The sequence below is a fragment of the Chelon labrosus genome (assembly GCF_963514085.1).
Source record: "Chelon labrosus genome assembly, chromosome: 1".
In the NCBI taxonomy this organism is placed as follows: domain Eukaryota; kingdom Metazoa; phylum Chordata; class Actinopteri; order Mugiliformes; family Mugilidae; genus Chelon; species Chelon labrosus.
The window spans coordinates 16,317,691-16,330,120 of record NC_140337.1 but is presented as its reverse complement, the minus strand read 5'-3'; the positions used below and the strand labels follow the sequence as shown (position 1 = coordinate 16,330,120).

Genomic DNA, 12,430 nt, shown 5'->3' with positions numbered 1-12,430 from the left:
GAAATGCTCAGTTTGGTCCGGTTCATTGTCATTGCTGTGTGGGTGCCCCGTTCTGGACACTATAGGCCCCCCCCCCCCCCCCCCCCCCCCCCCTTGCTGCACATAGACACGCATACATCCACCCTCCCATAAAGGCTCCGTTTAACCACTTTAATCCATCAGCTTGATTCAAATAGGCCGCGGTCTCTGCTTCAGACCCGGCTCTCCGTCAATCTCTCCGCTTCACATCGGCATGACGCCGATATCAACGGCGCATTAGATCACATTCATCACACTGGAGAGCGCCGGACCGTGCCTGGCCGCAGTCTGTGTGATGAAGAGACCGGACTATCGCATCGTATCAGACCAGATTCCACTTCAGCAAGCACATCTCCTCTCTGCTGCTGCTGCTGCTCCTCTGCTCTAATATTCTCCTCTCCTTTACGTTCATTTCTGCTCTCCTCTTCCTGTCCCACCTTACCCCCTCCCCCTCGGCTTTTTCAGTGCTTGTCAGATGTGATTTTCCTCTAAGCTACTTGCTATCTTTGCCCTCTGTGACTTTCCTCCTTTATTTGTTTCTTAGCTCATTTCCCTCCTTTCCCCTCCGCTGCTGTTGTTGTCTCCTCTCGCTCTCCACCTATTTGTCGCTTTGTTAAACTTGCCAAACTCTGTTTCTCTAAGTTCCTTGATTTTCTTTTAAAGCCCTCGATCTTATATGTTCCTTTTGCATTTTTCTTTTTGAATAAACTCCATTTAATCTGTAATTTCTGTTCATATCTATTCCTCCGTGTCACCCTTTAAGCCAGACCAGCACACACTGCTAGTTTTCAGCGACTAAATTTAACTTTTTTTCCTCCTTCCATAAACGGCGCCTCGCTCGGAGAAACAAGTATCTGGCTCTTGTGACAGCGAGATAAAAGTCGGAGAGTGTTTTGCTCGTCTAAATCTCCGACTTTTTTTACACTGTGTTCTCAAGCTTTAGAAATAACAGTCGACTTGTTGCGATGCACGGTGCGATGTGAAGTACACCAGATGGATCCGCCTTGTTATCACATCTCTTGTGTGTGTGTGTGTGTGGCATGAAAAATTCAGAGTTTACTTTATTCTCTCAGTGAAGGCATTACTTGGAAAATAGGGCCAGTGCTACAGGATAGTTGATGAAGTGACATAAAGTCTGAAAAAATGCCGCCTCCTTTTAAACACACGCATACAATCTGCTGCACAGAAATTGAGACGTGGTTAAATAATGGCAAAACCAACTTCCGTCATTCATTGCCGACGTTTGTCTTCCAGGTGAGATAGCTATCCGTGTCTTCAGAGCCTGCACTGAGCTGGGGATTCGGACCGTGGCTGTGTATTCTGAGCAAGACACTGGACAGATGCACAGGTAAGAGTCAAATAGGCATTGAAAGGGATAACTTGGCTTGAAGTGGGGTTGTAGGTTTTGTCAATTTCCCTGCGGAAACCTTCCAAAGGGATCAATAAAGCTTTCTGTCCATCTATCCGTCCATCCATCCATCCATAGTTGGCGCGTTGGTGGTGGTAGGCAAACGGGCAAGTGACTCCGTCAGTCGCTCTCTACAAAGCCACCGAACTTCATTAACCAAAACAGTAATATAACAAAACTCGGGAATTGCTGGTCGACCAGGATCAGAGAGTTTGTTCCTACTGTTGTGCGTTAAAATACCAGATCCACACGGCAGTAGACCGTCATCTTCCATGTTCTGCGAGGTAAAATGTCTGTTTTTGTCAATGGAGTCTGGTTGCTTTGAAGAGAGTACCCCTGCTAGATATTAGTAGTTGAACGACTTTGGAGTTTTTAAAGTCGGCTAATATGTGGTGAAACATATAAAAACGTAGTAGGAAGCAAGGCGTTGCAACAATGACATCTATATTCTTGACCTGAATACATGTTGTAGCGTCTCACACAAAAGAAGCTACGCAGGCTTTTCTGCAAGGTAATTGAAGCTTGAACAAGGGCTGCTGTCAGCCGTAGCCCACGTCAACACCGTAAACACTGTCAGTCTGACATTTCTAACATCTGGCTCTCCCTCGGCAAAAACAAAACACAAACTCTACAACCACAGCAACAATGTCGGCTAATAGAACACAACAGAACTGAACATATCAATCACTTATCAATACTGTGCGTCGCAGACATGTATAGCCTGTATAAATTGGCACCGTCAATAGCATTTCATAGTACTTCACAGTGTGTTGCAAGATGGGACAATGTAGCCGGGATAAAAACAAGCGGTGTATCTCCAAAGCCTTTTCCGTGTATAGCAGCTGAAGGACTAATATCTTCAATGTATATCTAGTAGGGGTTGTACCGACTAATCGACTGGTCGGTACAACCCCTACTAGATATACGTATTGTTTCTAACGGGCTTAGTTTACGTTCACTGCTGACTCCCTCCACAGTCGCTCATTGTGTGGCTTGCCTAGAAAAAGCTAAAACAAAGGTAACAAAGGTTCTTGAGTTCCTCGATTGTTTTAGATATACCATCACCTGGATGACGGCAAATCCTCGGACACTGCTTGGCTGCCAGTACTCTGCTTCTCCAAACCGGGGCGCCATCTACAAACACCCCCTACTCCTAACAAATCGAGCTACCCCGTTTACGTTAAGGGACTAAAAGATTGAGATGTCTAGGTAAAACTGTCACTGCCTTCTATCGACGATGAAATGCTGACAACCGAGAAGTAGAGCTAGCGGCGCTTAAAGGAACCGTGGGAGCATTTTGTCTTCTCTCCTGCGCTCTGGGCCGGTTCTTTGTTTAGCTGTCTGTATTAAGTGGGGACATTAGTATCATTGTATCGACATTACAAACAGTTTACCTGCACTGCTAATCTGCCTCGCCGTGAGCTCTTTTATTCCACTTCTTCATGTCTTCATGGCTTTCAAGACGCCTTGTTTACGAGGAAATCCTGTTACGGGCACGTTTCCGTCTCTTCTCCCTCATTCTTCAGTATTTATTTCCCTTTAGCGCTCTCCGTGTGTGACGTAGAACCCAGAAAAAAAAAAAAAAGCTGATTGAAGTATGATTTAGGTAATTGCACTGTGCTTTATTTGGGGTAATTTATAAGAGCGTGGAAATGCTCATGAAGCCGTAACAGTGTGTGGCGCGCGCCTGTGTGTTATGTCTGTCTAATTTTGCTGGCTGGTTGCTGCTGCTAATGTTAATCCTTCACACTCATCTCCACAGGCAGAAGGCAGATGAGGCTTACCTGATTGGCAAAGGCCTGCCACCTGTTGCGGCGTACCTGCATATTCCAGACATCATCAAAGTTGCCAAGGTAAAAACAAAATAAAGAAGCCCGCTAGAATAATGCTTCTTAATATTCTTAACTAGAAATCCATCACTGTAAGAAGTGCAGACATTCAGGGACCTGGACGGGGAAACGCTAACGCTAACTTCTAGCTAGCAGGCACATATTTGTATTTTTAAATCTCTATAGGTGCTCATTTGCATGAGCCTGAACCCAACAGTGTGTGTTTAAATGCTTCTCTGTAATAAAAAAGCTAGAGCAATGCCTCCTTTCTAGACATTGGCTGTATTCCAGTATAATAGTAGTCCTCTGAAGTGAGCCTTTTACTGTGAGCTAGTTGCAGCGCCAATTGAGCATTTTGTCTATCTGCTTGGAGTGAAACAACTGTGTGCACGGTAACTACAGCACGGGAGCTCGAAAGCAATTCTCTTAGCATAAAGACTGGCTAATAGCCCTTATAAACCTGACCAAATACTTTGTATATCCCATTTATTATTTGACCTGCAGAGAATGGGGGAAAAAAAGGGTTAGAGGCACCGTATCTGCGGTCGTGTTCTCCCTGGTCTGTTGGTCCGTTCAGGTGGTTCATCTTACTTTTAATCTTGTAGAAAAACCCACCTGCATTTCTGAATTTCGAGCAAAGCCTTTGCTGACGGCATAGCTAGGATTTCAATGGCATATGACAAGGTGGACAAGTGACGGACAAATCCCTTTCATTCCTTTCAGCTCACCCCGAGTCTGTATTTAAGCTGGGTGGAGAGATGGAAAAGGGAAGAGCACACCTGCCCCCCTGTTCATCTTTCCCTCATTATTCTCTTCCCTTCTGTCCGCCGTTCCCTGCTTCTTCCTCGTCTCATCTTATTCTGGTTTTCCTTCCACCATTTCGCCATCGTTTCCCCGTCTCCCTCCTCGTCTTCCCCTTCTCACTGTGCAGATCAGATCTCGTCACCTTTTTCCTCCGTACTATCCTCCCTCAATCCCTCTAGGAGGCGCCTGCGGTTGTTCGTTATCTTTTTTTTTTTTTTCCCTGATCAAACTCTCACGGTTTATAATTTTCCTGCGTGGGCCTGTGGTCAGCCAGCCAAGTCACGGAGCCTTTGCTGTCCAACTCATTTCTCAGAATCCGTCTGCCTATCTGGGAGCCCAGCCACCTCATGCCAGCAAGAAGTGTGTGTGCGTTTTCCCGTTCTTACGCTTTCAGAATATGTTTACCTCTCGTTCCCAGTGTGTCACTCTTTACTGTGTGACCAAAATAACTATCCGTGTCTGTCCTTTTTTTTTTTTTTTTTTTTTTAAATAGACACCGTGGTGTTAAAATTTGTCTGCGCTTGCTACTGAGAAGCACGTGAATGTTTGCTCTTACTGTCTCTCGGCATTCTCTGTTTTTCGAAGGTGGGTGTTTTACCTGCTAGCGTGCATTATATTTTGCGTGTATCCGTGTGTGTGTGTGTAGGGCTTCACGCCTCCTCAGGTCTGCCAGTACCGGCTCCCTTAACAACGGGACAGCCCGTAATTACAGTCCGCCTTGTATCCGAGAGCAGATGGCACATACTGATCCAGAGATGGCTCTATCTGTCAGCCTCTGCAGCTACTGTATCTGTCTGCTACCCCGTGAGTGAGCGTGTGCTCTCGGTACCTTCCCCCTGACCCTCAAATTATGCGTGTCTGTCTGTTCACTCAGTCTCCTACTGGGCTCCGTTGAGTAGATGATGATTAGGGTGATGGTAACTAAGATAGAATGGGAGTAATATACGCCATTAGCTCACAATCCTTTTGCCTATTAGTGCTATATAAATCCTTCGCACTGACCACAAGGCAGTGTGTGCTAAAGCCAGCAGGTTAGTGTGTGTGAAGACTCTCCTTCTTTCCCTCACTAATAGTCAGCCAAGTGTGAACTGTGGCCCCGCGGTGGCTCCTGTGGCACAGCTGGGGCTGCATTTACTTCCTTTTCACTAGAAAGTGTTTACAATTTTCTTTCTTTCTTTGTTTCTGTCTTCATCCCTCTTCTCAGGATAACAATGTGGACGCCATACACCCCGGCTATGGTTTCCTCTCCGAGCGCTCAGACTTCGCCCAGGCCTGCGCAGACGCAGGGGTGATGTTCGTCGGGCCAACCCCCGACACGGTCCGCAAGATGGGGGACAAGGTGGAGGCTCGCACCCTGGCCATCAGCGCAGGTATGGAAGAGGATGACGTGCAGGAGCTGGTCAAACCGTTGATTTGGCGACCCCTGTGGTTACTCGTGGTAACAACAGACTAAATTCTGGGAGCAGCAAAATAAACTGCTGTCATTTTAATAACATTTATCTATAAGTCTGGTAGTAATTTTCAGCAATTCTGTTCTGATTTTATACCACTGTTAAAAAACGTCCACTGTCACAACAAGCTTAACAGTTTACTCTTGTTTTCTCCATATGAATGCTTTTAATGTGAAGCTGCAGCCGTAGGAAATCTCTGACCCATCTGCTATACACCGTGTTCCAAATTATTATGCAAATTGGATTTAAGTGTCATAAACATTTATTTTTTTGTTTTTCAATTAAACTCATGGATGGTATTGTGTCTCAGGGCTCTTTGGATCATCAAAATCAATCTCAGACACCTGTGATAATTAGTTCGTCAGGTGAGCCCAATTAAAGGAAAACTACTGAAGAAGGATGTTCCACATTATTAAGCATGCCACAGATTTCAGGCAAAAATGGGCAAGAAAAAGGATCTCTCTGCTGCTGAAAAGCGTGACATTGTACGCTACCTTGGACAAGGTATGAAAACATTGGATATTTCAAGAAAACTTAAGCGTGATCATCGTACAGTGAAGAAGTTTGTCGCTGATTCAGAGCACAGGCGGGTTCGTGCAGACAAAGGCACAATAAGGAAGATTTCTGCAAGACAAATTCATAGGATAAAAAGGGCAGCTGTTAAAATGCCATTGCAAAGTAGCAAACATGTATTTGAAGCCGCTGGTGCCTCTGGAGTCCCGCGAACGTCAAGGTGTAGGATCCTCAAAAACTTTGCAAGTGTGCGTAAACCAACTATTCTGCCACCCCTAAACAATGGTCACAAGCAGAAACGTATGCAGTGGGCTAAAGAATATATGAAGACTAATTTTCAAACAGTTCTGTTCACGGATGAGTGCCGTGCAACCCTAGATGGCCCGGATGGATGGAGTAGTGGATGGTTGGTGAATGGCCACCATGTCCCAACGAGGCTGAGACGTCAGCAAGGAGGTGGCGGAGTCATGTTTTGGGCCGGAATCATGGGGAGAGAGCTGGTAGGCCCCTTTAGGGTCCCTGATGGTGTGAAAATGACCTCGGAAAAGTACGTAGAGTTTCTGACAGACCACTTTCTTCCATGGTACAAAAAGAAGAACCGTGCCTTTCGTAGTAAGATCATTTTTATGCATGACAATGCACCATCTCATGCTGCAAAGAACACCTCTGCATCATTGGCTGCTATGGGCATAAAAGGGGAGAAACTCATGGTGTGGCCCCCATCTTCCCCTGACCTCAACCCTATTGAGAACCTTTGGGGCATCATTAAGCAAAAGATCTATGAGGGTGGGAGGCAGTTCTCATCCAAGCAGCAGCTCTGGGAGGCTATTCTGACATCCTGCAAGGATATTAAAGCAGAAACTCTCCAAGAACTCACAAGTTCAATGGATGCAAGAATTGTTAAGGTGATCTCAATGAAGGGGTCCTACGTTAACATGTAACTTGACCTGTTTTTTTTTGTTTTTTTTTGATTAAAATAACTTTTGATTTCTATTCATAGGACCTCCTAATGTAGCAAATTCAACAAATGACCATTTTTAGTTCTTTAAAACTTATAACATGTCTTTCAACTCAGTTGTGCATAATAATTTGGAACAGTGCATTTTTAGTTTTTTATTTTTGAAAAAAATACTGTTATCTTTGGGAGGTTTGTTCAATAAAATTTGAATTATACTCTAAGGGTTGATGATTTAAAAATTATGCTGACTGTCATTTGTATCAACTATTTAGGAAAATCTGAGAAAAATGTAATTTGCATAATAATTTGGAACACGCTGTAGTCTGGTGATGATTTAGCATTCCACATGCAGTAGATATCTGTGGATAAATACTGCAGTAATTTCATCTGTGGGTCACTGGCTCGGTCACCGGTTTTTATTTTTACCTCGTGAAGCGATGCCGACATAACGGCCAGTTATTTAAATGAAAACCTCCGTGAATACGTTTCATGCCTGAAATACGTGTGGTGATTCTCATAACTGTTAAATAATTGTCGCTGTTGTGTGTGTGTGAACTGTGACCAGCGACCGAGATCAAAGACAAGAAAATTCATGTCATTGTGCCAAAAAAAATGCTGCTTGTTGTCATGATGATGACTCACTCCCCCTCCTCCCTCCACCTTTCACCCTGGCAGTGCTCTGCTAGCATTAATTTTGGCTTTACTCAGGAGGGATCAACATTTTTAGAACATAATTTGTTCAGCGTTTACTTATTATTATTATTATAATCTGGCACTGCAAGAAACTAAAAAATTAGGGTTTAAGTGTATTTTTGCAAGTTTGATCCTCTGAGAATATTCTCTTCATTATTACGTTACTGTTGTTTTCCTTTCATTCACCATCTTTTAAAACATATTTTTCTCACTAAACCTCCCCCCCCTGGCCTGTTCAGGTGTACCCGTGGTCCCGGGAACAGATGCCCCCATCGCCTCTCTGCAGGAGGCGCAGGTGTTCGCCCAGACATACGGCTTCCCCATCATCTTCAAAGCTGCCTACGGAGGAGGCGGTCGCGGCATGAGGGTGGTCAGAGAGTACGAGGTGAGCGTTTCCATCAGAGACGTAATCTAGCAGTTTGCTCTAACAACATACGTGGCCCGGGCTCATGATACAGTTCGGTGTTCGGACTCATTCATTTTCTGTTTGTGTTAAATCAAGGTAAAATTTCCATCCATGTTATTTATCTCTCTGGCCGCCGGTCACTCTGTCTCACTTGGAGTCCGTTTGCCATGAAACTGCCTCCACCTTTCCATCAGTTCGGCACGGCTATAAAATGTCTTTCCATATTGCAACTTTCCTGGGACCACTTATCCACAATCAACCTCAATGTAAAGATTGTAATAAAACCGATCCTATCCCTATTACATGCAGATTATGTTTCCATTAGGTGCGACCTTCAAGTGGTACAATACAAAATATATAGCATTACGATTGTAAATATGATCAGGAGATGGGAAGCCTTCTTAGAGGACTGTCATGAATAATGTATGTATCCCGTAGCTGGTCATGTATTGTTCATCCCTCGGCTGTCACCATCCTCTTCATCCTCCACCTCTCGGCGTAAAGGGTGCCATCACCCAGACAGGAGTGACGGGCTGTCACAACGCCTGTCACAGTGATGACCGCACAGCAAATTGATGGAAGGGAGTGTCGTTGGAAGTGAGCACCTTTTTTTTTGGGTAGTTATTTCTGAGCAGACTCAGGAATATAGCAGACAAATGAGTTTTTCTCTTAAATGATGCAGCAAGAAGCTGCTTCAAACAAAAACCCCGGGGTGCTTTAACACCTAGTTCCTTGTTCCAAAATTGGGAGCGTTTCCCACCGAGGTTGGTTTGTTTTATCTGGTGTGAACGCAGCAGAACAACAGTACAGAGACCGCTTAGAAATAGTACATTACCAGCAGACTGATGCGACCTGCTATTTATAAGCTTTGAATTATATAAGCAAGCAGTTTACCCGATGCGTCTTTGGAAGAGAAACTGTCGGGTCAATAGGTTATTTGTCTCCAGAACACCTCTTCTTTACTTCTACTGTACAGAAAACTGGTATATGAAAGACAAAACAGCAATAAATGCCAGTGCTCACACTTTATGCTGTTGCAATCCCCACAAAATTATGACCAATCGCCAATCGATGGCCGTATCAGCACATGCAAATACAAAAGCAACCATATATATGATAGAATATTCCACATACTGTGTAACCGTGATGATTGTCTTCATACTCAACGCTTTTGATTGTTTTGTCCTTATTGCATATTAATACAAAAGTACTAGTTTAACAGACACACTCAGTGGGGTCACGTAAAAACACAAAATATTTATTAAGCTTTTCAGCGTGAACGCTCAACAGATGCTTACTCGGTCTAAGTGGTGTTTTGGGGATTGTTTCTGAAAAGGTTTAGCAAAACAACAAAAAAAAAAAACACACTTAACTTTAATTGACTGATCCTGTAAACTGGTTCATGCCTGTGGTTCAGTACGAGTGTAATTATGTAATTAAATGTGGAGAATTATTAACGGTAAAACAAAACCAAAAGAGGATCGTATGAGTCCTTTGGTGGATGGCTCTGTCTAAAATATGTGTCTCACGGGGGAAAATTAGTTCCTTCAGGCTTGTAGACACCAGGAAGCTGCGAGTTGTCACCCCTGTTTATTTCAGTGTGGACCTGGCGGCAGCTTTGTAACCTGCAGTGTCGGGATGCTGGAGGGAGTGTGTGTATATATATATATATGTGTGTGTGCGTGGCTACTGCCCCTGAGAATGAGCTCAGCTTTCACCCGTTTCTGCCTCTAATGTCAAACTTCTTTAGCAGGCAGCTGGTGGTTGTCTGATCACATAGAAGAGGGCAGAGACAAGTTGTGAATCAGAGCTACAGAGAGAAAAGCCACCTCCTCATTTTCATGGCTGGCTGTGTTTACTGTTATTTTACAAGAAGGTTCACGCTAATCACTACTATAGCTGTTTCTCTACATGCCTACATTTACTCAAAGTAGTTTAGCATATATAAAACTTTATACACCAGATGATTTGTTATATAAAACCATCTAGAAAGTGGAAACAGTTTGAAAAGAGCGGGAAGTTTTTAAAGAAATATACTTGTCAGGTGGTTTGATAAACTGTCGGTCGATGATTCTTTCTGTCTAGGTCATAGACTGTATATAAATATGGACAATGTGTAGCCACTTCCTTCAATTGGCCAAACTGACGCCATTTTCCCGGGGATATGGGCAGCACCATCTTGCGAGTTTGGAGCCGGAGTCTGCGCAGTGCGGTCCAAAAAATTTTTTTTTACAACTCACAGTCCCACATGCCCTTGGCATGGCAACTGGTGGTCACCATTGTGTCACATCCAAAAAAACGAAACTTATCAAGGAAATTGAGACTTGAACGTGGATCAACATTATATTAACTGCCTAAAATGACAGAAACCATCCTTGGAAGAAAAAGAAATATTTTCTGTGTATTTTAGAGTTTAGTTTGGCCTTAGTCTCATCTGCTAACATGGAGGAGGCGGAGCTTATGACCTATACTGCAGCCAGTCACCAGGGGGAGCTCTAGTTGCTTTGGCTTCACTTTTGAGGAGCTGTTCCGCTGTCCATCCTTATACTCTCTATGGTCTATGTAAAGAAAATAGGTGCATGTTGACTCGGCCAGGTATCTGATGTCTTCATGTTGGTTGGTAGCGATATTTATTTGTTTGGTTAGCTGCTGAGCGGGCCATACAAGCCAGCAGCGTTTGGTTAGCTTCTGAGCGGGCCATACAAGCCAGCAGCATTTGGTTAGCTTATATTTCGCAAGATTTGAATTGTCCTCTGCTGCTCTGTGGGCCTGCAAGCCAGCAGCAATTTACTTTCACGTTCATTTAGATTGTAGGTTAATCGTCATATGACCGTAGGTTTGTTAGGGTTTCTCAGTGGGATAGGGCCTCTAAATGTGTTTTGCCTGGGATCGTGGCACACGGATTGTAACATCTAATCCTGTGTATTAATAAGTGTCTTAGAAGGGACCACAGTCACATCCTTAACACGGCTGTAGCTGCCGATTGGTCCACACCTCCCCATACCTAAATGCAGCCTGCTTGTGGTTGGTGGTAATTGCTTTAACAAGCAGTTGAACAGCTCTACCTCAGGAGGTAGTTGGTGAAAGGTGTGTTTTATTCTACAAACAGTCCATAAACCGTCTGAAAAATGTGACCTCCTGATGGAAATAAGTGCTTTATAAATAAGTAAAACGCTGGGTAAAGTACGAGATTGGTGGCTGCTGCGTTCTTTAAACCCTTGACAAGAACAATACATCACATTTAAAATAACTCTGGTCAGTGTTAGGCACAGTGGTACCATTCTTTGCTCACTGATCTGTGCATTGTTTTGTTGTACTCTAGTCACTGATCCTCACAAGTCGGCAATCCATTGGAAAGTATGACCTTTTCTGAGTTGTACCCCGGTCTAATTAATTAGTTGTTGACATTTCTTGTTATTCAGTTGAGTCACAGGGGCCTCGGCAGCTTCGGCAGATACGATGTGAGGAAATTGTGAAGAGGTTTGTCTGCGCTGCCGGGACCCCAAGGAACAATGCATAGGTTGACTTTTTATTCCGTCAAGTCCAGCTTGTGATTCAGTTGCATGCTGAATTAACAGAGTGTGCCTAAATATTCTCAACATATTGTAAAATTGAGATGCACATATTTACTGAAAAGCAAGGCGGCCAGATTGCCGATTTGATGTGAAGTGCTTTCCGAAAGAGTAGAAAGGGAAAAGAACAGCACGTATCAAAGCTCCAGTGACCACAGCAGACAGACGGACTGAACCGATGTGGAAGGAGTACAAATGGGATTTTTTCCCAACTTTTAGTCTTTCAGAAGTCTTTTTGTCATTTACAAAAGCGAATTGACAACTTTTGAATTCCCTTTTGCCAACGACGTACAATTCGGAGTTGTGAGTCTTACAGCGACTCATTATGTGTCCAAAGTAGTTTGCGACAGAAGTTTTTCACTTTTGCCCTTTGCAATAACAATCATTCTCGCTCCATAAAGGCTCCACATTTTATTCTCTAGTGGTTTATTCACTTCTGAGAAGTGCGAGATGAGGTGGCAATACAAGTAATATTTGTCGGTTAGTCTCCCACACTGTACAACAGAGTCAAGGACTTGTACAACTAATGGAGTTCATTATTTAATTTCATTGCATTCTTGCGCTCTTTCTGAAGAAACCGCTTTCTGAAGAAATTCTGGCGTTGCCCTAAGAACCGGGTGGTTTTGCCTCGAAGATCATCTTTTCTCAACGCTGCGACATGACAGCTGGGGATGGGCTCGAGTTTCCTCTCCTGAGGCTCGGAGGAACGGGCATGGCGGTGACTCAGTCTTTTCCCAGTAGAGGAGACTGGATGGGCTGGAAGCACGTCACTGACTGA

The 12,430-nt window shown here is 44.0% G+C and overlaps 1 protein-coding gene across 1 annotated transcript in view; it reads left to right on the top strand.

Annotated features, from left to right (window-relative positions):
* pcxb (pyruvate carboxylase b) overlaps nucleotides 1-12,430 on the top strand; it is a 307,177-nt gene that overhangs the window by 18,134 nt on the left and 276,613 nt on the right. Inside the window, exons 3-6 of the mRNA XM_084546125.1 lie at nucleotides 1,273-1,366; nucleotides 3,189-3,279; nucleotides 5,264-5,429; nucleotides 7,914-8,059. Of these exons, the coding sequence (XP_084402251.1) occupies nucleotides 1,273-1,366; nucleotides 3,189-3,279; nucleotides 5,264-5,429; nucleotides 7,914-8,059 (497 nt within the window). The remainder of the gene's footprint in view (nucleotides 1-1,272; nucleotides 1,367-3,188; nucleotides 3,280-5,263; nucleotides 5,430-7,913; nucleotides 8,060-12,430) is intronic.